General features: G+C 40.2%; 1 protein-coding gene across 2 annotated transcripts in view; it reads left to right on the forward strand.

Moving 5' to 3' along the window:
• Positions 1 to 27,593, forward strand: part of LAMA2 (laminin subunit alpha 2) — a 943,701-nt gene that overhangs the window by 621,561 nt on the left and 294,547 nt on the right. For both annotated transcript variants that reach the window (XM_056566521.1, XM_056566522.1), the window contains 5 exons: positions 211 to 422; positions 2,662 to 2,768; positions 8,143 to 8,323; positions 12,394 to 12,530; positions 24,069 to 24,305. In XM_056566521.1, the coding sequence (XP_056422496.1) occupies positions 211 to 422; positions 2,662 to 2,768; positions 8,143 to 8,323; positions 12,394 to 12,530; positions 24,069 to 24,305 (874 nt within the window). The remainder of the gene's footprint in view (positions 1 to 210; positions 423 to 2,661; positions 2,769 to 8,142; positions 8,324 to 12,393; positions 12,531 to 24,068; positions 24,306 to 27,593) is intronic.

The following is a 27,593-nucleotide window of genomic DNA, read 5'->3' on the forward strand; positions in this document are numbered from 1 at the left end:
GAATCGTAACAGTTGTGCATCATAATCTGGCACTACTTCTGACTAAGACACCTTGTACTGGTTTACTGATCTTGAGGCATAAATACCCATGATAGGGCATGGTGCACCCCACCTGGGGAGTCCACTAATCTATAGGAAACAGCTCTACTCATGATGTCTAATTTGTTCACTACATAATTAATTCCTTGACTGATTTATTGTGTCCTTTAGGTGTGCTAATGGATATTTTGGCCAACCATTGTTACCTGGAGGATCATGCAAACCATGCCAATGTAATGACAACCTCGACCTTTCAGCCCCAGACTGTTGTAACAGTGAAACGGGTGCATGTCATATATGTAAACCAGGTGTGACTGGAGACTTTTGCAATAAATGTGCAGAAGACTATTTTGGAGATGCTCTTGGGCCAAGGAGTTGTCAGCGTGAGTATCTTCTCTCTGCTTGTTTACATTTTTAAAATATATTGAATAATGGAGATAAAGGGGTTTTCCCAGGGTTAGAAAAATAAAATGATCTGACAGAACATCGCTGTCCATGGAATACATCTGGTGCTGGAGCTCAGGCTCATTCTTTTAAACGGGGATAAGCTAAATATCAGACAAAGGTCATGGTGGAATATAATGGCATTGTTTCCAACGTGTTTCCAACGTGTTTCCAACGTGATCCTTGACAACCCTTAAAACAAATTCGAAATCAGTGCATGTGGATTCAGGAAACTTTTCTGAAAGGTAACATTACAGTTTACATCACATATTCTTTAACATTTAGCAAGTTAATTACAATTTGACTTTTGTAGTAGAAAAACAATCAGCAAGAATAAAAACAGAAAATATGAGAATGATACAGTATCTCACATAAGTGAGTACACCCCTTACCTTTATGTAAATATTTTATTATATATTTTCATGTGACAACACTAAAGAAATGACACTCTGCTACAATGTAAAGTAGTGAGTGCACAGCCTGTATAATAATGTTGTGTCCCCTCAAAATAACTCAACACACATCAATAAATGTCTAAACCTTGGCAACAAAAGTGAGTACACCCCTACATGGAAATGTGCAAATTGGGATCAGTTAGCCATTTTCCTTCCCCATTGTCATGCGACTCATTTGTGTTACAAAGTCTCAGGTGTGAATGGGGAGCCGGTGTCTTAAATGTGATGTTATCGCTCTCACACTCTTAAATACTGGTCACTGGAAGTTCAGTATGGCACCTCATGGCAAAGAGCTCTCTTAGGATCTGAACGAAAGAATTGCACATGCTTAGCATCATATTCAAAGAAGGTCATTGGGAAATATATGAGTGCTGCCAGCATTGCTGCAGAGGTTGAAGTGGTGGAGGATCAGCCTGTCAGTGCTCGGACCATACTCTGCACATTACATCAAATTGGTCTGCAAGGCTGTTGTCCCATAAGGACCACTGCTTTGCTAAAGAAGCTGAGGGTAAAGGTGATGGACTAGCCAAGCATGTCTCCTGACCTAAACCTTATTGACCATCTGTGGAGCATCCTTAAACAGAAGGAGGGGGAGCACAACATCCACCAGCTTCATGATGATGTTATGGAGGAGTTGAGAGGACTCCAGTGACCACCTGTGAAGCTCTAGTTTACTCCATGCCCAAGAGGCTTAAGGCAGTGCTGGAAAATAATGGTGGCCACACAAAATATTGAAACAATGGGTCCCATTTTGACATTTCCTCATAGGAGTGCACTCACTTTTGTTGCCAAGGTTTAAACATTAATGGCAGTGTGTTGAGTTATTTTGAGGGGATACAACATTAAACATTGTTATACAGGTTGTGGACTAACTACTTTAAATTGTGTCAGTGTGTCTTTTCTTCAGTGTTGCCACATGAAAAATATAATACAATATTTACAAAAATGTGTTACTGTATAAGTATAATTGTATATGTAATGAATTTATAACTAAAGAGCTATGTAAAATCTATAACTTGTATTAGGCCTGGCAAAAAAACTACTTTTGCTTCCATAATCCACTTTGTCTGAAAGTCTACACGTTGTGTGACAGATAACTGCAGGGCAGATTGGGAATAGTCAAGTTGCCAACATGTCTTTTTTGTTAGGTTGCTATTAGATGCAGTCATTGGCATACTTGGCATGCCATGGTGAATACTGAAATGGACTGCATCATAACTACAATGATAGAAGCTATTCCAAGTCACAGAACAAGGCAAATACCACTCAACCAATTGTCATAGATGTATCACTTTAACATATGGCATAGTTGTCTGAAATGAAAAAATTGACAGATCAACTCTTCAAAAAGCATTAATGTGTGTCCAACTTTAAAATGGAAAAATAGCTAATGAGAAGGAGAATTGGGAAATATCTAATTTAGGGTTTCTGTACAGTGACCCTATGGTCACTGTAGTAGCTGTTTTTAGGGGTGTTTACAATGTTTTAGGGTGTTTATAATTTGTTACCCAAGACCAGAAACAAATAAAAACAATGGCATAATGGCAAATTAATTTTGTAAATTTTTAGTTTTTGAGTTGCTTGTTACCAGGTTTGTATTAGCAACCTATATAAGATTCTAAAACTCTATTTTCTGCTAGGCATTTTGTTTATTGATAATAGTATTTAATGTTCCCCAGAAAATCATATGGGGGTCTAATCTGTGTATTATTTTGTCTTATAGCATGCAACTGTAACATCAATGGCTCTTTATCCACTGCTTGCAATGCTCAGACAGGACAGTGTGAGTGCAGAAGTAATGTAAAAGGTCGCCAGTGTGATGAGTGCTTGGTAAGTTTCTACAATAACTTTTTGTAACTTCGGTCTTTACCAAACCAGTCATTCTTATGATGGTCGTAAAAAGACGTCTTTTACAAAATGCCAAGGAAAGGTACAAAATACAGAGAGAGCTTATCTGCCAAGAAATTAACAAACTTTTGACATGTTTCCTGGACATGGAGAAAACTTACCGTAAATACTCAAGTATAAGCCGAGTTTTTCAGCACGATTTTTCGTGCTGAAAACACCCCCCTCGGCTTATACTCGAGTGAACTCTCCGGCCTCAGTGGTCTTCAACCTGCGGACCTCCAGAGGTTTCCGGGCTTGCTGGGAGTTGTAGTTTTGAAACCTCTGGAGGTCCGCAGGTTGAAGACCACTGCAGCCTTCGACATCATCCAGACCCCTCTCACCCCCTTTAGTTCTGTACTCACCTCCGCTCGGCGCTGGTCCGGTGCTGCAGGACTGTCCGGTGGGAGGTCGTCCGGTGGGATAGTGGTTCCGGGCTGCCATCTTCACCGGGGGGCCTCTTCTCCGCGCTTCGGGCCCGGCCCCAGAATAGTCACGTTGCCATGACGACGACGCAGAGGTACGTTCATTACCAACGTCCTTCTGCGTCATCGTCAAGGCAACGCCTCTATTCCGGGCCTGAAGAGGCGCCTCCGGTGAAGATAGCAGCCTGGAACCACTATCCCACCGGACGACCTCCCCACCGGACAGTCCTGCAGCACCGAACCAGCGCCGAGCGGAGGTGAGTACAGAACTAAAGGGGGTGAGAGGGGGCTGGATGATGTCGAAGGCCTCAGTGGTCTTCAACCTGCGGACCTCCAGAGGTTTCAAAACTACAACTCCCAGCAAGCCCTGACAGCTGATGGCTGCCCGGGCTTGCTGGGTGTTGTAGTTTTGAAACCTCTGGAGGTCCGCAGGTTGAAGACCACTGAGGGCGGATAGTTCACAAGAGGATGATGACAAGAGGATGATGACAAGGGGATGATGAAGGGGGTGGGGATGATGACATGGGGATGATGACAAGGGGATGATGACAAGGGGATGATGAAGGGGGGTGGGGAGGATGACAAGGGGATGATGACAAGGGGATGATGACAAGGGGATGATGAAGGGGGTGGGGAGGATGACAAGGGGATGATGACAAGGGGATGATGACAAGGGGATGATGAAGGGGGGTGTGGGATGATGACAGGCGGTGATGATGAAGGGGGGGATGATGACAGGCGGTGATGATGAAGGGGGGATGATGACAGGGTGATGATGATGAGGGTCTGGATGATGACGGGGGGGGGGGGGGGTGATGTATTTCCCACCCTAGGCTTATACTCGAGCCAAGAACTTTTCCTGGGATTTTGGGGTGAAATTAACGGCCTCGGCTTATATTCGGGTCGGCTTATACTCGAGCATATACGGTAGATTGCACCAGATCTCAGTCCTTAAACCCCCTGCGATCGTGACTTCTAGCTGGAGGAAGCACACTGTGCTCAACTCCATTTTCTGACTGGTCAATCGAACTGACTAATGCACTCCATAGTCTATGATAAAGTGCATGAGTCAGATCAAGCAACAGAATACTGTGGTCCTTTTTTGTACTATATTTTTTTCCTTTAAATTTTTGTTCCGATCCTTAACATCTGGTTCACCTAGCGACAAAAAAAGGGTCTGATGATCATATGATCTCTAAAACCACAGCAGCCAGTCAATACTGACTCATAACTTTGCTGTTATTTTTATCGACCAAACAATTCCATGTAGTGCCCAGTAGTGCATATAAAAAAATATGTCATGCATGTCATTTTTCCACACTTAGGTTCTTGATTATGAGATAAATACTGTATGGATAAATCTAGTATTTTAACTCCTTAAATCTAGTATCTCAAATCTAATAAATCACCTTTGCGTTTTTGAAACTAATAGTAAAATTTTCCACTTTTATGTCTTTGTTTGGACTTAAAGAGTAGCTCCCACCATCCTATTTTTTTTTCTGTCCCTGCCTATTATCCATCTATCCCTAACCCCCTTCCTGTTTTTTTTTTTTTTTTACTATATTAAAAAGGTCTTTTTGTCTGGCTGGTAGTGTGCTCACTACCAGGCAGACTTTCCCAGCAGGCAGATGTCACTGATGCCTGCTGGGGCTGACACTTCCGCCCTTAGTTCACTATACAGGGTGCCTCCAGCTGTTTCCCCACTACAACTCCCAGCTTGCCCTGAAATCTATGGGCTGTCAGGGCATGCTGGGAGTTGTAGTGGGGAAACAGCTGGAGGCACCCTGTGTTGAAAATAATAAGTTAGGGCCAGGGGCGCAGCGCGGCGCTACCCCGTTCCACCGTTCCTTCCGACCCCTGTGTGAAAACCCGATCCCCGTATTGAAACCCCGATCCCCGCAACCCCCATGTTGAAACCCGATCCCCGCAACCCCCATGTTGAAACCCTGATCCCCGCAACCCCCGTGTTGAAACCCTGATCCCCGCAACCCCCGTGTTGAAACCCCAAGCCCCGCTCTCCCCGCAACCCCTGTGTTGAAACCCTGATCCCCATACATACAAACTGCAGAGTCCAGCAGCATCAGCGGCACACAGGGGCAGCATCAGCAGCGTGGTGCGGGAGAAGTGGCCGGCATCTGAGTCCAGGGATCCAATGCTCTCGCTCCCGCCTGTCTGATTTACAGGCAGGAAGCGAGCGCAGGCTGAATGAATAAGGACCGATGACCGGCCGGTATCGGTCCGAATTCAGGCGTGACGTCACGCCAGCCTGCAGCCGGCCACTAGGAAGGAGACCCCTAGTGGCCGGTTTTCAAATGTTAATTTAAACATTTTAATTTAAAAAAAATATGAAAATATATTAGAGATATGTTGTAGTACATATGTGCTACAACATATATAAAAAAAAAAGTTGATGACAGTGCTCATTTAACAATAGTTAGAGGAGGTTTGGGGGTTGAATATTCCTCTGTTTTCTTTGATCTATTTAGTATAGTTTATGCATGGTTGCCATTTTCTTATTTTTCACTGAAACAGTGATTTGTAACTGTAAGTGAAGAAACATTTGTCCAGAATCATCAATCATTTAATTACAATTACTACATAATTTTCTGTGTGATGTGCTGTAGAAAAAGCATGAAATATTCATTGGATATTGTCATCTGTTATATTCTTCAAGAAGACATTGTGTTCCATCTTGTAATATTATGAATGTCAAAGCTCCGTAGCATGACAATCTCTCTTTCCCTTTATTTCTTGTGCTTTCTTATGCTTTTTTCAGCTTTTTCTTATGCTTTCCCTTTGTTCTTCTGCTTTCAAAGCCAAACTGTTGGTGGGATTCTGACAAGCAGGTGTGTCTACCTTGTAACTGCAGTGTCAGTGGCTCAATGTCCCAGCGCTGTGACATTACAGGGAGGTGTATCTGTAAACCTGAGTACTTTGGGAAACGATGCGAGCTTAGAAGACAGGTATATGAAAGGAAAAATCCCACCTGGAAATCCCCCAGTAGCCAAGCTCAACCTAGTAGGAGATGGAATTACCCTACATCGAGAGGTTGTCCTCGGGGGGCTTACAAACCAGCTACTCTGGTAAATGGGTGTGCCCTCCTTTCATGCATGGAATGGAGTGGAGTGGAGTTTGATTTTGTCGCACTGCAAATAACTGTTTAAGCATTTTTCTTTTTTACATTAGAACTGCATTACATTGGTGACACATGAATGCCATTGATAGGAAAAAGATATGTGTAGTGCTGTGACGGTATTGCATGTGTTTCCTTATTTAACATGTTATCTTGCTTAACTCATATCTATTACTTATTAGGCCAGAACATCAAAACTATTTTACATATTGTTTTTATATAAATAACTAAACAACACATGCTAACTAATGTTTCTATACAGTGTATAAATAGTAGTACTATACAGGACCACCTCAATAATACAATGAAAAAAAAATCTATTATACAGAAAACATATAATAATTCAACAACAGAGATATGGAGTCTCCAATAGAGATATGTTGCCAGGCCTTTGGTTGTATTCCTTTAACCTGCAACAGCTGATGTCCCCTGACAACACAGGTGGCTCAACTCTAATGTCTTTCCTGATTCCAAGCCTGTTTAGTAAATTAAAACCATATAGCAAATATACTAGTAACCTAATTTTTCTAACATATGCCGTTAAAATTTGGTTTCTGGTCATTGACTTTAGACTATAACTGTAGATAGGCTATATAGGCTGCTATAGTTCATACATTCCAAACCATGTAGCCTGCTCAATGAAAATAATTTGTACAATGTATTCAGAAAGTTTTCAGACCTTTTTATTTTTTTCACATTTAGTTATGTTGCAGCCTTGTGCTAAAAATAATAGTCAAGTTTTCCTCCATCATTCTGCACTCCATACCCCATAATGCAAAGTGGAAACAGAATGTTAGAAATATTTGCTAATTTATTGAAAAAGAAAAACTAAGATATTGCATTGCCATAAGCCTTACGACCCAGCAATTACAGCCTCAATTCTTCTTGGTGATGATGCCACAAGGTTTCAAAACTGAGATTTGGGGATTTTCGGCCATTCTTTATTTCAGATCCTCTCAAACTTGGTCAGGTTGGATGGGCACTGTCAGTGGACAGCAATTTTCAGGACTCTCATAGGATGTTATTATTTTGATGTTATTGGATCTTTTTCACCTAAATATATAGAATGAACATAAGACAATTTGAGCCTGATCTGTACACATTAACTAACCAATAATGAGGCCTCTCGGCAGGTCCTTTTACTGATTAAGTTTGTTAAGAAATGCATGCTTTTAAGAGCATCTTTTATACTTTGTTTGGTTGAATTTTTTTCCTTGCTTTTCATTATTTTATGTTATGTTATATTACGAAAAGATACTTCTATTGACCAAAGTCAAGAGCCACGTTGCCTACGGAGCTGTTGGCTATGGAGGGTAGTTGACTACCATTAAAAGCAATGAGCAGACAATGATTTTAATAGTAGTCAAGCAATTCTTAATTTTTTCTAAAACAAAATTGCACACATCAGTTCCCTACAATAACAGCTTATCATGGGGGGGGGGGGGGGGGGCAGCATTGTCTGTGGAGGCACAGGAATGTGAAAAGGGGTTATCGATGTCAAAGCAAAACTGTTTGTTTCCTGAAATGAAGAATAATATGGCTGATATATATAACTCGGGGATTTCTGTTCTATACGTTTACATTGAGATGCCATAAATGATTAAGCATTAAGAGCTTGCTGGGTTTCTAAGGTTAGGTAAATGTGCTCTGAAGAGATTTCCTCCCAATCCAAATAGACTTTTAAACTATTACAGATACAAGCTTTAGTTATGTATGTGTTGTACTATTATCATATTTTTAACTATTGGTTTCCCTATTTTAGCCCCAGACATACGGTCCTGTTTTCGCACAAGGATGTGTCCCTTGCAACTGCAATTCTTTTGGATCCAAGTCATTTGACTGTGATGATAATGGTCAATGTCGTTGTCAGCCGGGAGTAACAGGAAGTAAATGTGACCGATGTGCCCGTGGATTTTACGACTTCCAAGAAGGCGGTTGTACCCGTATGTAACTTGCCTCTTTCTTTCTTGTGTGTAAAACTGTTGTAGATACCAGATTTTTTTTCCACGACTAATCTGACTATCCATAACTATCAATAGTCAGATTTGTCATTGAAACAGTATATTATAATAGGAGACACACTTCTAGACCTGTAAAGACCTGGTTAGTTAAATATGTAGGCTTACTATTGACACCATATTGTACATACAAAGTCCTTCCTCTAGTCTTATTTTCAAATCAACCCTATTTAGAAGCACAATATCACAGATCCATTTCATGTCTTCTCCAAGGTGTCTACATGGAAAATTGAAATTCTTGATTAGACCATTTTTCCAACCCTTCTGTTTTCACTTTTGTAGAATCATCAAAGTATTTTGAATTGCATTAATACAAAATCATTTGCCTACTGCTATTGGTTATTTATTAGTCAAACAAGATTCTTAAGCCTAAATGTGACATACTTAGTAGTAGGTGGACAGCCTATATAACAGTGTTTAATGTTGTGTCCCCTCAAAATAACTCAACTCAACACACGCCATTAAAGGGGAACTCTGGTACATAACATCTTATCCCCTATCCACAGGATAGGGATATTTGTCTGATCACAAGGGGTCCTACCACTGGGACCCCTGCGATCTCCTTCCTGGTGCACCAGCTCTCCTCATGCAATGAGCGATCTCCGATCCATGCCAGGAGACTGTCGTCCACCGCACAAAGCTGTGGTCAACACGCCAACTCCATGCATCTCTATGGGAGAGCTGCAGATACACCATCTCTTTATCTCCGGCTCTCCCATAGAGATGCATTGAGCAGACATGTTGTGTAAGCAAGAGAAGAGCTGGTGTTCTAAACACAAATGATCAGATCGCTGGGGCGCCGGGCAGGAGATCTCGGGGGTCCCAGCTGTCAGACCCTCTTTAATCAGGCACTTATGCCATATATATATATATATATATATATATATATATATATATATACACATACAGTGGGGATCAAAAGTTTGGGCACCCCAGGTAAAAAAAATTATTAATGTGCATAAAGAAGCCAAGGAAAGATGGAAAAATTTCCAAAAGGCATTAAATTACAGATGAGACATTCTTACAATATGTCAACAAAAGTTAGATTTTATTTCCATCATTTACACTTTCAAAATAAAAGAAAACAAAAAAAAGGTGTCTGGGCACCCTGCAGAGTTAATATCTTGTACTGCCCCCTTTGGCAAATATCACAGCTTGTAAACGCATTTTGTAGCCAGCCAAGAGTGTTTCAATTCTTGTTTGAGGTATCTTTGCCCATTCTTCCTTACAAAAGTCTCCCAGTTCTTTGAGATTTCTGGGCTGTCTGTCACACACTGCTCTATTAACGTCTATCCATAGATTTTCAATTATGTTGAGGTCAGGAGATTGTGAAGGCAAAACCTTCAGTTTACACCTCTCGATGTAATCCCCCATGGATTTCGAGGTGTGTTTTGGATCATTATCCATTTGTAGAAGCCATCCTCTCTTTAACTTCAGCTTTTCCACAGATGGCATCACGTTTGCATCCAAAATTTGCAGAAATTTTATTGAATCCATTTTTCCTTCTACTCTTGAGATGTTCCCTGTGCCCCTGGCTGAAATACAACCCCAAAGCATGATTGATCCACCCCCATGCTTAACAGTTAGACAGAGGTTATTTTCATTAAATTCTGTTCCCCTTCTTCTCCAAACGTACCTTTGCTCATTCCAGCCAAAAAGTTCAATTTTAACCTCATCGGTCCACAGAACTTGTTTCCAAAATGCATCAGGCTTGTCTATATGTTCATTTGCAAAGTTCAAACGCAGATTTTTGTGGTGAGGATGTAGAAGAGGTTTTCTTCTGAGGACTCTTCCGTGAAGACCATATTTGTTCAAGTATCTCTTTATGGTGGAATAGTGTAACACAACTCCAGTGTCTGCCAGATCTTTCTGGAGGGATTGTGCAGTCAAACATGGGTTTTGAATTGTTTTTCTCACAACCCTGCGAGTTGCTCTGTCTGATATTTTACTTGGTCTTCCAGATCTTGCTTTAACTTCCACTGTTCCTGATGACTGCCATTTCTTAATTACATTCCAAACAGAGGATATTGACATCTGAAAAAGTTTTGCTATCTTCTTATAGCCTTCTTCAGTTTCAGATTTCTAGACAACTGCTTAGAAGAACCCATGGTGCTGATTGTTGGGGCAAGGTCAGATGAGTCTGGGCATTTAAAACCTTTGAGATTGACATCTCCTGGTCTTCCCAGATGATGATTGAGAACAATCCATGACACTGGCAGGTCTCAGCTTTGCAAAGGGGGCAGTGCCTGCTATAAATTCTGCAGGGTGACCAAACTTTTGCAGATGCCATTTTTTTTTTTGTTTTCTGTTATTTTGAAAGTGTAAATGATGGAAATAAAATTTAACTTTTGTTGACATATTATAAGAATGTCTAATCTGTAATTTGATGCCTTTTGGAGATTTTTCCATCTTTCCTTGGCTTCTTTATGCACATTAATACAAATTTTTACCTGGGGTGCCCAAACTTTTTATCCCCACTGTATGTATTGGTACAGTACATAACGATTGTTGCATAGGTTGAAGGGGTGGGAGGTTAGCCTGTCAGTGCTTAGACCAACATGTTAAGTGTAAATAATGCTTGCTTGAAAATAATGGTGATATCTGAAACGAAAATGTTTGCCTAAGTGTGAGTGTATTTGAGGAAGATGGGTAGATGCTGGGAGTGTCCAATTCACTGCTTGTACAATTATGCAGGAACCCCTTGCAGTTGTTGGCCGGAGTGGGAGGATGTTGATTTCCTTTTGTGAATTGATGCTACCTGTCTGGACATGTATCCCTTCTACTCCTACTGTTTAGTGGGCTATACCCCCCAATGGTCCCATATCTGTCTAATATCTTGACTGCAGTAAAAAAAAAAATGCAGCACAACAGATTTTTGTTTTCTTTGGTTTTTGATTTTTATTTCTTAGCCAAGTACATGACATTGTCACACTGTCTTTGAATATGCTTCTGTTATGTATACCTGATGCTTCGTACTGGGGCGCATTTGTTCCATGTCTCTCTTTTGTTCATATTTTGTAAGTTTATATCGAAATGATAATAAAAATAAATAATGTTCAAAAAGAAAATCATTGTGGCCACAAAAAACATTGACACTTTGGGCCTCATTTGAAAATTTCCACTTAGAGGTGTACTCACTTTTGTTGCCAAGGTTTAGACATTAATTTTAAGGGGAAAGCAACATTAAGCACTGTTATACAGGCTGTATTGTCACATGACAAGATATAGTAAAATATTTACAAAAATGTGATGGGTGTACTCACTTATGTAAGATACTGTACATAACATAACATTACATATACAACAAATATACTGCAAACTAATAATAAGGTTATAGAGTAATGTGGTAGACGAGCAGATGTACCCATAGTAGCATAGATATTGTCTACCCAGCCTAAACAACATATACAAGTGATGTGATCATATACAGTTCATATTCTCTACAAACTGCATTCTTTAGTTTTGCTTTTTGTCTCCATTTAACTTTTCTTCTGCACTGAAGCATGTTCAAGAAATATTATATTAGTACATTGAGTATATAGTGATAATACATAGGGCTTGGGTTGGCTAATTTACCTGCAGATTATCTTAAACCTGGGGTAAAAATGACATTTTCCAATTAGGCTATTCACCTTGCTTGCTGTGCACCTAGGAAGGCAATCATAAGGAAATGTCAGGTGTGCGTAGAATTAGAATAAAAGACCACTGCAGACCAACAGTCAAAACCTTGCAGGACATTTCAGGTTCTTACACTTTTAATGGCTTCTTTTATGAGTGAAATGGTCAAATTGCTTATTATTAAAGCTACGGATGAAGGTCTAAATTAATGTTTTATACAAAGGATTTTTACATTTTACTGCTGAGAAATACTATGTTAGGTGACAGCATTATAGTATCACAGGTCTCCACTGAATTGATTCTATTACATGTCCTTCTGTATAGAGTTAAACAATAGGTTTTAACTTTACTGAATTAACTCTGTTTCCTTTATAAAGCTTGTGATTGTCCTCATGTTGGAAATAACTGCGATGAAGAAACTGGTCAGTGTGTTTGTCCTCCCAACACCATTGGAGAGCAGTGTGACAAGTGTGCCCCAAACCACTGGGGATATAGCATTACCACCGGATGCAAGGTTGGTCAATTAATATTTTTTATGTTTAATATTGTGGAAAATTACCAATTCCTAGGGTTATTACAGGCTCACAAACAGCACAGTGGGATACTCAATTTTACAGCTGATTAGTTTCCTTCCCAATGAAAGCTTGATGTTGGAGATAATACCTTTTATATGATTTAATATTATTCATTCTAAAACTTCTTTGACAGTGTTTTTCATTAATATAATTGACTTTACTGTGGGTTTCAGTTGTAAAATATAACTGACTTCTTGTAATATATAACTGACTTCTTGTTTCATCATCTGGATTTAGAGGTAACTTGGTTCTTAGCCATTAAATGAAATCTGTCCTTAGTGTCACTTGCACTAACCTGTCGGTACAGACAGGTAGTGCAGGTCACACTAATAACAACGGTACTCAACTTCTCCTGTTCCATGCTATTGTTCTCTGGCAATCCTCTTCGGTATCTTCAGCCCCGAGCCCAACTTGGAGCATGGGCGGAGCATAGGACCTGAGCCCAACCCACGCTCCAAGTGGGGCCCGGAGCTGAAGATACCAAAGAGGATTGCCAGAGAGCGACAGCACCAAACGGGACAAGGTAAGTACCGTTGTCATCAGTATCACCTGCACTATCTGTCTGTACTTAATGCAGGTGACACGGAGGACAGATTTCCTTTAAACTTTTTTAAAGCCTATAGTGACCACCATATCTAAGGTGTTTCAAAGTGGAAGGGGGTTGTTATTGCAAATTGATTTGCATGGGATCTCTTGGCTAAGGAAAAGCCCCCACATCTGCCTTGTACATTTGCATACTATTTGTCTAGAAAGTTCAAATGTTATTTGTACTGCACAATGAATGCATGAAAAAATATTTTTTTTAAATCACAAAAATATTGGTGGAATTGCTTTGCATTAACCTCCCCTTCCCAAAAAAAAAAAATCATAAAAGCTGATCAATTAATAATTTGAACCCCAAACTGATGTGTATTAAAAAAATATCAAATTAGAAAAGAGAATGGAGGCACTCACCGCTTCTGATGCTTCATAGTTTTATTTCATAGTGCAACATAAGTAAAAGGCAGCAGGATTGGATTAGGACGTCAACTAACAGAGCTGTACTGACAGCGGCTGTTTCACACCTTCCGGTTTTTCATCAAACTAGCTTGCCGCGCTTCCCTGCCTCCTCAGTATGCATCATTCTGCCTGCTCCTGAAATGAGTATAGGTATGCCTTCAATCTCACGTCACTAGGCCTGCCCACGCCTGTGCATTTTTTTCATTGGCACTATTTATTTGACCATAGAATGTACTGAGAAATTTAAAAAAATTAAATAAAATGAGTTGTATATATTTTTTTACTTTGTTTTTACTTTTTTAACTGAATGTTTTAAAACTTTTTTTTTTATTATTATTCTAGGCACATGTGAGAGCTTAATCATTTTTTTTGTACTATATTCTGCAATACTACAGTATCCGGCCTCTAGAGAGTGTAATAGGAGTATTATTGTACTATTTTGGAAGGCCTTTACGAAGCTCACTGGCTGCTATGACAACCCAAAAAAAATTCCATTGAAGTGTATGGAGCCAAGTTCCAATACCACACCAAACCTGGGGACAGATGTGTAGATGTTTTTGCAAGAAATTAGCTCTGTTTTTCTATTTCAGGATACCCCCTTTAAGAGGTTAAATTAAAGTCAAGAAAAAAGTATGGAAATGAAAAACATGTAGAAAACATGAGTGAAGATGAGCTCAGAGTTTAGAACTCCTTCATTCCTAGTTTCATAAACACGCCATGTAAAAAATTCATTGAATTCTGTGAACTCTCCATAGCTGAACAGTGAGAATATATAGCCATTGGCACCAATAATATTCAAGTCACCACAGCTATCATTTAGTTGAAGCTGGAGAACCGGTGTCTGATGATATGCAATTTGCTCCCAAGAAAGGCTTCACATTGTAGCTTCACTCCACCCGGCGTAGCTTGTTAGCACATATCACTAAACTTGTTCCACCCATACTTTGAATTACCATGGTCTCTGTAGGATTTATGACATTATAAAACGATGCCGTCTCATATAAATGTAAATAGCTTACCAAATACCAACTGCAGTGCGTGATTTTGTTCTTCGTCTTCTATTGCCAAACATTGGGGATTTGGACACCTCTATTTTGTTTGTAGTTGTGAATATATGACATATTATATATTTCATATATATATAAGACCTTTAAATTAGTCTAAACTTAAATTTTTAATATTAAAGAGACATCATATTTTTCAGAAATTAGATGCAGCTTCTGCGTTGTGGGAAGTGCCGGGAGTTTTGAGCGTGTAAACAAATTAAACAATTATGCTAGTTTATACCAAGAGCTGCTTTTAATTATGTATAAGATCTGCCATCTAATATTCCTCTGTACTCACAAACATTATGCAGAATTTTGTTTTCAATTTACAAAATATCATATCTGCATGACAGTAATATCCCAGGGAAACACTGCCTTTAAATTACTAATGATATATAGGCTTTAGTTCATAGTTTCGGATGCTTGCAAGTCATTTTTCTACATAGTTGTTACAGGAACACTTATGAAGGCTGGTAATAACTCATAAAGTTATATTCTTAAAGTGGGTACTTCAGCAGCTCTTAATGTACAGCCTGCCAGCTCTTCATATTTTGTGTGTTTTTCCTTTTTTTTTTTTTTTACATATTTATGATGTTTATAGATATCAAAATTCCTGTCGTAGTTATTTATCTTAAAACTGGTAACGTACTGCATTGTTCTTTCAATATAATTTTAGCATACTTGTAAGCCTTGCTTTTGATCTTATAGAGTTACCCACTGCATTTTAAGGGAAAAAAAAACCCTTAGGGGCCAGGTGTCCTTATTGTTGGTAAACAAACACAAATGAAAAGAAAAAATATACCGTAAATGTAAATAGGAGACAGACTTGCTCAAAGTTTTCGTTAGTCAGACTTAAAGAAAAAAAAATAGGATGTGTTCACCTAAGGTTGGGTTCACACAGTGTAAAAATTTGGCGCCTATTGTAAAATGTATATAAATCAGTATAAATGTGGCTGCACAATAAATAAAAGGCTGCATTGGTGCAAAAACTAAAATACGTGCCAAAGATTTTACATTGTGTGAACCCAGCAGAAGGGCTCAGGCCTTAAAGGGGTAATCCAGAAAAAAAACTAAATTGTTTGCAAATGAACTGGTACCAGAACTTTATATAGATTTGTAAATTACTTTCATAAAAAAAAAAAAAAAAGCAGGTCTTCTAGTAAATATCAGCTGCTGTATGACAGTGATGCAGTTATACTAGTCAGATATTGTGCTCTCGGCTTCCATCTCAAGAACTGCAGGAGAGGTATACTATGGGAATTTGCTCCTGCTCTGGACAGTTCCTGATATGAACAGAGGTGTCAGCAAAGAGCACTGTGTTCACTAGGAAAGATAACCTGACTTCCTCCAGCACATAGAGCAAATTATAACTACTGGTATGCTTAAATGTTTTAAATAGAAGTAATTTGCAACTCTGTATAACTTTTTTGAACCAGTTCCTTTGAAAACTATTTTTTTTTCTCTGAAATACCACTTTAATGGTCTTTATACGATATAGCAAAGGGGCTAGGCTCCTGATGTTGTCTTAAATGTGTACTCTGGTGGAAAACATTTTTTTTTTTTTCAAATCAACTGGTGGTACAGATTTGTAAATTACTTCTATTTAAAAATCTTAACCCTTCCAGTACTTATCAGCTGCTGTATGCTGGAGAGGAAGTTGTGAAGTTCTTTTCAGTCTGGCCAAAGTGCTCTCTGCTGACACCTCTGTCTGTGTCAGGAACTGTACAGAGCAGGAGAGGATTGCTATGGGAATTTGCTTCTACTCTGAACAGTTCCTGACATGGACAGAGGTGTCAGCAGAGAGCACTGTGGTCAGACTGAAAAGAACTACACAACTTCCTCTGTAGCATATAGCAGCTGATAAGTACTGTAAGGATTAAGAATTTTTAATAGAAGTAATTTGCAAATCTACTTAACTTTCTAGCACTAGTTGACATACAGAAGTGTCCTTTTATTTCTCTAAACTCAACATAAACTAAAATGTATGAGATTGCCCGCTTTTCGCAACAATACAATTTCATATTAATGGGTCTTACAATGTCTTTGCTTTTTGTCTGTGTGGAGAATATTACAAATATTTTCTAATATTTTGTTGAATTGGGTTTGAGAGAAATGAAAGTCTTTAACCAAATTAAGAACAGAAATGTAACTTCAGCTGCTGAGTTTAGTTCTGTGAACTCTTAACTCTCCTTCTTCTAATGGGTTTTTAAAATTACATCTGTAAATCCAAAGGGACTAAAGTCTAGATCAGCAGAGGTCCAATTTCCAGCATTTCCATCAATCAACAGAAGATTGAAGAGGTTGTGGTACTTGGGCAAACAATGCAGCCTCCTTAGAATTTAAAACCTTGCATTACCATACTCTTAGTAGTGGTGGCAAAAGGTACTGCAGTGTTGTCCCATGTGGAGATGCAAGGACAAGCAGAAATAAACATTAAAGAGGCTGCACCCCTTGCATAAGTACTGTGACCCCTTTAAACACGTGTTTGGCTAGGGTGTGGTAGTTGGACCTCCGTAATCTAAAAATAATGGCTTATCGTGAGCATAAAAACACAAAAAACTTACAGCAGCAATCTGAAAACACTAAGATATGTGAAGAATTTGAATATATAGAAGAGTTTGAATTGCATTACAGCTACACTTACATTACATATTTAAAATTGGGGCACATTTTGATCAAAGTGTATCTATGGATTAGCACTAAGATGGCCCTATATCACATGGGACCCTAACAATAAATTGACTTGCCTCCCATCAGCCCTACAAACTTTACTCTGGGCGTATGTGGGATCCAGCTATCCTTTGCTTTGATTAAAACCACCATGAGGTAGATGGGGACTAGTGCAAAACTATAAAGGGACTACCACTCATGCATACCTACAGTATGCAGAACAGAATTAACTAAGTGTACGCTGCATGGCTGCAATGCAAATGCAAGCACACAAAACTTACAACAGCATTCTTCAAATTCTAAGTTTTATGAACTGCTGCTGCAAGTTTTGTGTATTTTTGTATTTGCACTGCAGCCATGGCAGTATGCACCAGTCCATTTATTTTTAGTTTCCTTGGAGGTGCTGCTGGCCATTTGTGTTTCATGTTTCCTGAGGATGAGCTATCAAGTCAATTAGGCTAAGTTCAGACTACGGAATTTCCGACAGAAATTCAGTCGTAAAATTTCCGCTAGAATTTCCGCTGGCTATAAAGTACATGCGAGTCAATGGGATTTCCGTGCACCTGTTCATACTGCGGAATTTTTCCGTCGTAATTTCCGTTGCGAATTTCCGCTCGAAAATTTCCGCCTGAAAAAAGGGGGTGCTCTTCTTCAGACGGATTTCCGCCGCAGAATCCGATTGATTTCCCTGCGGATTTTTTGTCAAATGCGGAACGTAGGCAGATTGCAGCGGATTCCATGCGGAAATCCCATCCGGATTTGAGTCAGAAATTTAAATATGATCAGCCCACTGCTTCTTGGACTAGCCCACATTGAAATAATTGACTGACCTGGTTTGGGTCATGTGATCACATGGTCCAAAAGGGGCTGAACTTGGCTTTTAGCACTCCCACTGTTTTCTGCTTGTAATTGAAGCGAAAATTTAAGGCGGATTTGGTGGCGTAATTTCCGTGCGGAATTACTCGCGGAAATGACAAAATTACGCATAAAACTGAAAAACGCCTTTGGAGGCGGAAAATAGTCACGGAAAATTTTGCCGGCAGACAGTCGGAAATTCCGTAGTCTGAACCTAGCCTTAGTCTGAATAATTCCTCACCTAAATAGGAAGAAATTTGTCAATTGGATCTGTCTAACCACCCCGATGACTCAGAGGCCTGTTCCCAGTGGTAGGTATTACCATATTGGCAGACAAAGTCAATAGCTGTTCATAGATGGCTGTCATAGAGGAGGCTGTCAGTGTTGTGTGCTGACTGTGGTTTGGGCAGCATCAAACTAGTAACAGGTGACCTTTAAAACATGTTTGGCTAGTTAAGCACTTTATTATAATTTGAATGTTATAGTAGTGTTTAAATCACACAGTCACTTAGTGTTAGTATTTTTGTTTTAAGATTCTTTTATAGGAACAGAGAAGTAAAAACAACAACAGAGCTGGATCCATCACATAATTGACTATAATGGGGTACACTGGGCTTTCGGATGCTGCATTATTTTTTCCAGCATTTTTTTTTTTTACAGAATATATGATGGATGCTCCTAATAGAGCTCCTGACGCCAATGTGAACACAGCCTAATTAACCATTTTCCTCAATGAGTACCACACAACATATTGGCACAAGGGGAAAGTAAACACCTTAATATCTGTGAGCTGCCCGAGTATTGGACAGATTTCTCCTTTTAAATGAGAAGATATTCTGTAAATTCAATACTTTTATTGGCTGATTTGCAGATCTAAATGATATCCTTACCCCTCAGCATTGCCATTAACCTTCATTTCCCTGCTGACACTTACTCTGAAGGAATGAAGGAGCCCAGCAGCTAAAGATCATTTCTATATCCTATAGAGGATGGAGACAAAATGACAGACCTGAAAGCTCTGCTACTCTACATCATGAGTGAAGGGTGAATTAGCCTCCATGTTTACATATCTCAAGTGCTTTAATCCTATGACTACGGTCATGTAGTTAATGCGCTTCATCAGATGCCTTGTACAGAGAGCAGGACTTATAATATAATGCGGATACACACTGGTGACATAAGAAGTCCATTATCATTCCAGTACAAATGTCACTACATATGTTCATAATATTAAGCATAATGTCAAGAAGCCTCAATGGCTTCTCTGGATCGTGCTCTACACTGACAAAGATGTTTTTATAAAAAGAAATTGAATAATTTAAAGGTCACCATTGAAGTAGGTAATAGACACACACCGCTGCTTTATACACAGTACCCTTGAACTTGTCAATTATAGCTGTAGTGGAAGAAAATCATTATTTAATTTGAGGGATTTAGTGAATGAATTAATTCATCCAAATAAACATGAACTGTCTCACCGTTTATATTTAATGCCATTTGTATCTGTATATATATTTTCACTCTCTCCTATAATCATTAGACTCAAGTGAACCTTTAAATAGAATGTAATATTATTAAAGTGACAATGTTGGCAAATAAATACTTTTAACTTACTTTACAGGGGTACTCCAGTGATTTTTTTTGTTTTTCAATCAACTGGTGCCAGAAAGTTAAACAGATTTGTAAATTACTTCTAATAAAAAAAAATCTTACTCCTTCTAGTACTTATCAGTGACTGTATGCTCCAGAGAAAGTTCTTTTCTTTTTGAATTTTTTCTGTCTGACCACAGTGCTCTCTGCTAACACCTCTGTCCGTATCAGGAACTGTCCCGAGCAGGAGAGGTTTGCTATGAGGATTTACTTTTGCTCTGTAGCTGATAAGTACTAGAAGGATTAAGATTTTTAAATAGAAGTAATTTACAAATCTGTTTAACTTTCTGACACCAGTTGACTTAAAAAATAAAAATAAAGGAGTAATCATTTAATGTATTGTCCAAGGTTCCTATCATGCCTGTGTCTTCAACATCTGGATCTATAGCTCCCATCATGCTCTGACACATTCTGCTTTCAGGGAATAATGTGAGATATAATTTTTTTACCAGCTAAAGGGCCACAGGTTGGGGAACACTGCTTTATAGTATCTCATTGTAACGCCGAGTGCTCCGGGTCCCTGTCCCTCCCCGGAGCGCTCGGCGTTCTTCTGTGTGCAGCTCCCTGGTCAGACCCGCTGACCGGGAGCGCTGCTCTAGTGTCCCCGGCGGGGATGCGATCCGCGTGGCAGGACGTGCCCGTTCACTGGTCGCATCCCGATCCTCTCACCTGCCCCGTCCTCCTTCAGTTCCGTCCCAGCACGCGCAGCCCCACTCTCTAGGGCGCGCGCGTGCCGGCTCTCTGAAATTTAAAGGGCCAGTGCCCCATTAATTGGTGCCTGGCCCAATCAGTGTAATCACTCCCATTTTGTATAAAAACCCTCTTCCCCTTCCTGTCCTTGCCGGATCTTGTTGCCTTGTGCCAGTGAAAGTGTTTTTGTGAGCCCATTGCCTGTGTATCCAGACCCTTGCTGTTGCCCCTGACTATGAACCGTTGCTACCTGCCCTGACCTTCTGCTACGTCTGACCTTGCCTTTGCCTTGTCCTTGTGTCCCATGCCAGTCTCAGCCGCCAGAGGGGTTGAGTCGCTACCGAGTGGAACGACCTGGGGGTTACCTGCCGCAGCAAGTCCATCCCGCTTTGCGGCGGGCTCTGGTGAAAACCAGTAATCCCTTAGATTCCGTTCCCCTGGTATGGCCCACGCCATCGCCTCTCTGGCACAGAGGATCCACTACTCGTGTCCTCCCCACTTACCAGTCCGGATCCTGACACTCATGCTATACATCAGGACACATTTTTACATAGATAGAATTATTCATGTTTTACATAGTCCTAAAGGAGAACTTCCTTTTATAAAAACTTATCCCCTATCCTAAGGATAGGGTATAAGTGTCAGATTGCATGGGTTCCAACCACTGGAACCCCCTGCAATCTCCCAAATGGCGCCCCAGCTCTCCTGCTGTATGGGGCATGACAACCACAGCACAAAGCTGAGTGTCCCTGAAAGGAAAGTGGCAATACCATATGCATCACTCCTTCCACTCTGGATCGAGCACTTTGCAACCAGCCCAGAAGCTCAGTGTACTGTACAATAGCTGGTACTCCTGTCTTTGATGAGAGTCCCTGCTCTTCTACATAGTTTGCTTGTCCAACTGCAGGACAATTGGGCCATTCCCTAGTTGAAATCTGAAACAAATCTGGTAATTAATATAATTAAACCCACAATAAACCTTGTGAGATTTGCTCCTTTTTTCAGTCTGAAAGGGGCCAAAGAAATAAACATAGTGTTGGTTAACTTTATTTAGTAAGGGATTGACTAGTTTTCCCCCCAAATATCCTAGTATTGGCTTTTGTTATTTCTTAGAAATAATGAATAATAGGAAATAGTTAACATTATAGTAAAGTAACAAATAACAAAATGCACAGCTTTTGCCATATTTAGTGTTGTCTTCATCTGTACCGTGTTTTTAACTTAAATGTCAGGAAGGAAATTATATGAAATAGTTATTTGTTACCATAGGGGTGATCCACATAGCATTGAAGTTCTACATTGTTGTGTACACAATGCACATTTCAGAACACCTAGTCCTAGACTTTAAAGTACTATATGTTGTACCATACACAGAGTACAATTCATATTCAGCTGTACAGAGTTTACATTATGCAGTGCTCACCTTCATCATTTTATCATCTTGTCACCATTTTATACTGAGCGCTTGTAATATAAATTGCTTTATAACTCGTAGCACCCACATCAAACAAATTATTGTGCTGACCTTGAATTTATCCTTTAGGCATATAAAATGCTTAAATGATTACTGTAGAGAATCTATGAACAATCATTTGTAAAGAGGCCTGCTTTTATAGTCGAAAGCTTCTTTTTATCTGTATGCCAAGCTGGAAGCTATACACATAGCAGAAACAGGTCTGGCAGCAGCGCTCTGGAGGACTATGAGACCCATTGTCTGGAAGTGCTCCCAGCTGTTATTGTCACAAGTCAAATTAGGAATGATGCCTTCATTGCTAAAAGGATGACTGTATGTGGTACATGTGCCTTTTATCATCTTGTTTTATTAATTTCAGATGAAAGTACATAATTTCACTGCTAGAGGACTGATAATAGATTTTACCCGTTCTTTTAGTTAAGACGTTGCCCAAAAAGAAAAGAGATGTCAATTCACTAAAGAGTAACTAAAAATGAATGTATAAGCTATTTCTTTAACGTATTATAACCAGATAGTGATACATGTTCTTTACCTTTCATCTGTTTTTAATTTTTTTTTATTGTAGATATCTTTTATTCAGTTTTTTTGTACCTGATTATGTAAGAAGCTATCTTGTCTGAGCTGCTTTTAACAGCATTTAGGGCATTAAGCTTTCAAGCAGCCACATGGTCTGGAGAGGACTTCATACTTCATACTTTCATACTGTCCAACCCATAGGCAGTATGAACCCCTGACATACAATGATACAGCTCTGCCAAGTAGTCATTGTTGTTTCTTGGCACAGGAACAGGTCTCTGAGTCACCTGGGCAGAGAGCCCCAATGACTTTGAGCCCTGTCAGTGGGCCGTTACAACTATAATAAAAAAAATAATAGCTAGGCTGGCACTACCGCCGGTTAGGGTCCTATTCACACTGGAAGGGAACAGAGCCAATGCAGGAGATAAGCACATGCGAACCACTTCAGATGGGGTGCTCTGTTATAAAGTGCAGTTTCTAATACAGCCTTTTGAATAAAGAATTTTGAAACAATGGCACTCACCATCAGTGGGACTTCTTATTTCTTTATTTTCTTCTGTGCATATATAACACTGCAGCAGGCAGATGCATTTTGTATATGCAGAGCAGAAAATAAAGAAAGAAGAAGTCCCACTGATGGTGAGTGCCATTGTTTCATAATTCTTTATACAAAATGTAAATTACAACTATGATTACTCAAAGGGCACTGCCACTGGTTCATTCTGCTCCTGGTTTGAGAAGAACTAAACTAGTGACAGGTTCCCTTTAACATAACAAACTTGATTAAAACAATATTTCAATTTCTAATGATGCATTCCCTTTAATAGTAAATTGAAAATTTGGTAGCTGTCTTGCTAATCTGATCATAGGAATATTGGGCCGAGATCATATATTGTAAGTGCATTACACATACATTAAATACATTCAATTATTCCAGATATTCAGTTACCAGTGATAGCTAGATGATACTGTGTTTACTACATCACATTATAGACAATAGCTGGTGGGGCAAGTTTCCTTAGTGCGGTGATGCCAACTTATATTCTAAACGCCCAGCGAAGCAACAGTTACACTGTATTAAAAAGTGGCAAAAAATAAGCTAAAGCTAAATTTTATTACATTTAGCCAACAATGTAGTATATAGTTGGACATTTTTGAACTCTCACTAAAAGTTATAATTAAAGTGTTCCTGTCCAAGTTGGAGTCGGGGACTCTATGATAAGACCCTAACCGATTATTAGATTGAGCAGGGAGAAGAACGTGGTTATGTGCCTATCACCCACAGGCTCACTGTGATCTCCATCCAGTTGCACAAAACAGGCTCTATTATAAGTCAATAAAGCCCATCTAGTGCCGCTGGACAGAGATTGCAGCGTGCTGAGGAGTGAAACTCATAACTGCATTCTTCTCCCCAATCATTTTAATGATCGGTAAGAGTCTCAGCACAAGGTTTTCATATGTATTGTATTATTGATATTAATTGTAAATGCATCACTTATCATTTGTTAAACAACTTTCCAAGACCTCTTTAAAAGTGCATGAACACAACTTTTTTTTTATCATATGTTTTTCTTCAGGCTTGTGAATGTGGTGGGCCCGGATCTCTAAGCACGCAGTGTAATCCGGATACGGGTTGCTGTTTCTGCCATCCAAATTTCTCAGGAGACAAGTGTAATAGTTGTAGAGTGGGATACCGCAATTATCCCCAATGTGTAAGCTGTGACTGCTCTTCAGCTGGAAGTAAACCCCAGAGCTGTGATCGCGAAACTGAAAAATGTTCTTGTGCTGAAGAAACAGGACAATGCAACTGTAAGGTAAGAAATGCACAATAAATGTATCAGTAATGATCTGTATATCTATATGTGTAAACTCTGTGTATCTGCATGTATCATCTCTTAAGGAGAGTTTAACTCTAAGAACCAGTTGTCGAGAAGGATCTGGTTGTAAGTGTAGATCATAGACTAAGTAACAGCATGTCAATCGGCCACTTCTAAGGTCATAAGAATACTGTTGTTATTAATAAGTATGGGTTAATATAAAAGTCCCATAATATTGTAATACTATCATAATATAATAATATTCTACTACTATAATAACACTATTTTACAAAGCATTACTACAGCCTCATCTGGCATTTGCAGTACAGATCTAAGCTCATAAATAGGATGCCCTGGGAAAAATAGAAAGAGACATAGAGCATCTTAGTTATGAGCAAAGATTAAAAGATACAAAAAAATTGATTTAGTCTTGAGAAAAGACCTCTAAGAGAAAAAAAGGGGGCACAATTATTTACTTAAATTAACACATTAGTGACCAAGCCCATTTTCACCTTAAGGACCAGGCCAATTTTATTTTTGCGTTTTCGTTCTTTCCTCCTCGCCTTCTAAAATCCATAACTCTTTTATTTTTCCATCTACAGACCCATATAAGGGCTTGTTTTTTGCATGACCAATTGTACTTTGTAATGAAACCTCTCATTTTACCATAAAATGAACGGCGAACCGGAAAAAAAAATGTAGGGAGGAAATTTTAATGAAAACCAAAATTTTGCACATTTTGGAGGGTTTTGTTTTCTCACTGTACACTTTACGGTAAAAAGTACATGTGTTCTTTATTCTGTGGGTCAATACCATTAAAATGATACCCATGGCTAGATACTTTTATATTTTTTTACTGCTTAAAAAAAATCTAAAACTTTTTGTACAAAATCAGTAATCTAAAACTGCACTATTTTGACCACCTATAACTTTTTTTTATAAACATAATTTTTCTGTATATAGGGCGGTATGAGGGCTCATTTTTTGTGCCGTCATCTATAATTTTTTTAGATACCACATTTGCATATATAAAACTTTTAGATCATTTTTAATAATTTTTTTTTTTTTCAAATGTGACAAAATAGCAGCATTTTTGGACTTTTTAAATTTTTGACGTTTACGCCATTCACCGTACGGGATCATTAACATTATATTTTGATAGTTCGGACATTTACGCATGTGGCGATACCAAATATGTATATTAAAAATGTGTTTACGCTTTTTGGGGGTAAAATGGGAAAAACGGACAATTTTCATTTTTATTGGGGGAGGGGATTTTTCACTTTTTTTAACTTTTTATTTAAAAATTTTTCAACTTTTTTTTTACACTTTTTATGTCCCCATAGGGGACTATCTATAGCAATCCTTTGATTGCTAATACTGTGCAGTGCTATGCATAGGACACAGCATTGCTCAGTATTATCGGTGATCTTCTGCTCTGGTCTGCTCGATCGCAGACCAGGGCAGAAGACCCCAGGAGACGGCCGGAGCTAGGTAAGGGGACCTCCGGCTGCCATGCTGGATGATCGGATCCCCGCGGCAGCGCTCCGGGTGATCCAATCATCCAATCAAAGTGCCGCAATGCCGCAGATGCCGTGATCTGTATTGATCACGGCATCGGAGGGGTTAATGGGGGAAATCCGCGGGATCGCGGATGTCGGCCATTACGGCTGGGCCCCCGGCTGCTGCTAGCAGCCGGAACCTGCCGTGTATGACACGAGCACCGTTCCGATGCTCGTGGTCATACACAGGACGTAAATGTACGTCCTGGTGCAAGAAGTCCCGCAAAACCAGTACGTACATTTACGTCCGTGGTCGTTAAGGGGTTAAAGGGGTACTCCAAACAATAGGGGATAAGATGCCTGATCACGGGGGTCCCGCCGTGATCTTCCACGCTGCACCCCGTTAGAATGAGTCCCCGGAGCATGTTCGCTCCGGGTCTGATTACTGGCGATCACGGGGACGGAGCATAGTGACATCACGGCTCCAACCCCGTGTGACATTACACTCCGCCCCCTCAATGCAAGCCTATGGGAGGGGGAGTGGCAGCTGTCACGCCCCTCCAATAGACTTGCATTGAGGGGGCGGAGCGTGATGTCACACGGGGCAGAGCCATGATGTCACTATGCTCCGTCCTCGTGGTCAAGATGGACTCAGCCTGAGGACCTCCAGCGGTTCCGGAAGCCGCTAAAGGTGGGTGCTGCATGGTAGATCCCGGGGGTCCCCAGCCGGGGGACCCCGGCTATCTGACATCTTATCCCCTATACTTTGGATAGGGGATAAGATGTCTAGGGGCGGAGTACCCCTTTATGTATATAAAATGGTCGACCCCAAATATATTGTAATAACCTGTTCCATGTCAATCTACCTCAAAAGTTAAGGAGCAGGGGCGAATCCAGAGTCTAGTCTCTGAAGGGGCACAATCAGAGTATTGTGCGGTGGTCGACACGCCCCCTTCCATAGACTTGCATTGAGGGGGCATGGTGTGACATCATATCCACACTCCTCTTGACATCACGCCACACACCCTCAATGCAAATCTATGGGAGGGGCCGTGAAGACCCCCATAGCTCGCATCCAGAGGTGGAGTACCCCTTTTAAGTATGCAGCATAGTTCCCCCCACATTAGGTTGTCAGTATAGTTCCCCCCCCACATTAGGTTGTCAGCATAGTTTCCCCCACATTAGGTTGGCAGCATAGTTCCCCCCACATGAGGTTGGCAGCATAGTTCCCCCCACATTAGGTTGGCAGCATAGTTCCTCCCACATTAGGTTGGCAGTATAGTTCCCCCCACATTAGGTTGGCAGCATAGTTACCCCCACATTAGGTTGGCAGTATAGTTCCCCCCACATTAGGTTGGCAGTATAGTCCCGGGACCGGAGGAGTGGTGGATGGTGCACTGAAGCTGACGTGCCACTGGTAACTCACCATGCTGGCCAGCGCACGTCCTCCTTCCTGATTGATGCTCTGCTCCTCCGCTCCTATGGTCGCACGCATGGGGCATCAAAGACGTCCCTGTGTGCGGTACCTCCAGGCAGACCCTGCATTTTTTAAGTTAACAGGGGCAGCAGAGAATTAACCGGGGCATCCTTGTGTCCTGAAAAGATCTTTCAGGACACAGGGATGTCCTTAATACTGATGGGGAAATTAATCTTAGGGGGAGGCAATTGCCCCATTGACCCCCCCCTAACCCCCCCCCCCCCCCCTACCCCCCTGGGTCTGCCACTGAGGTGGAGATGACTTTATCTAGAGAATAAAATTTCCATTAAAAATCCCATTATAGTC

This window comes from Hyla sarda, chromosome 3, assembly GCF_029499605.1.
Source record: "Hyla sarda isolate aHylSar1 chromosome 3, aHylSar1.hap1, whole genome shotgun sequence".
Taxonomy (NCBI): Eukaryota; Metazoa; Chordata; class Amphibia; order Anura; family Hylidae; genus Hyla; species Hyla sarda.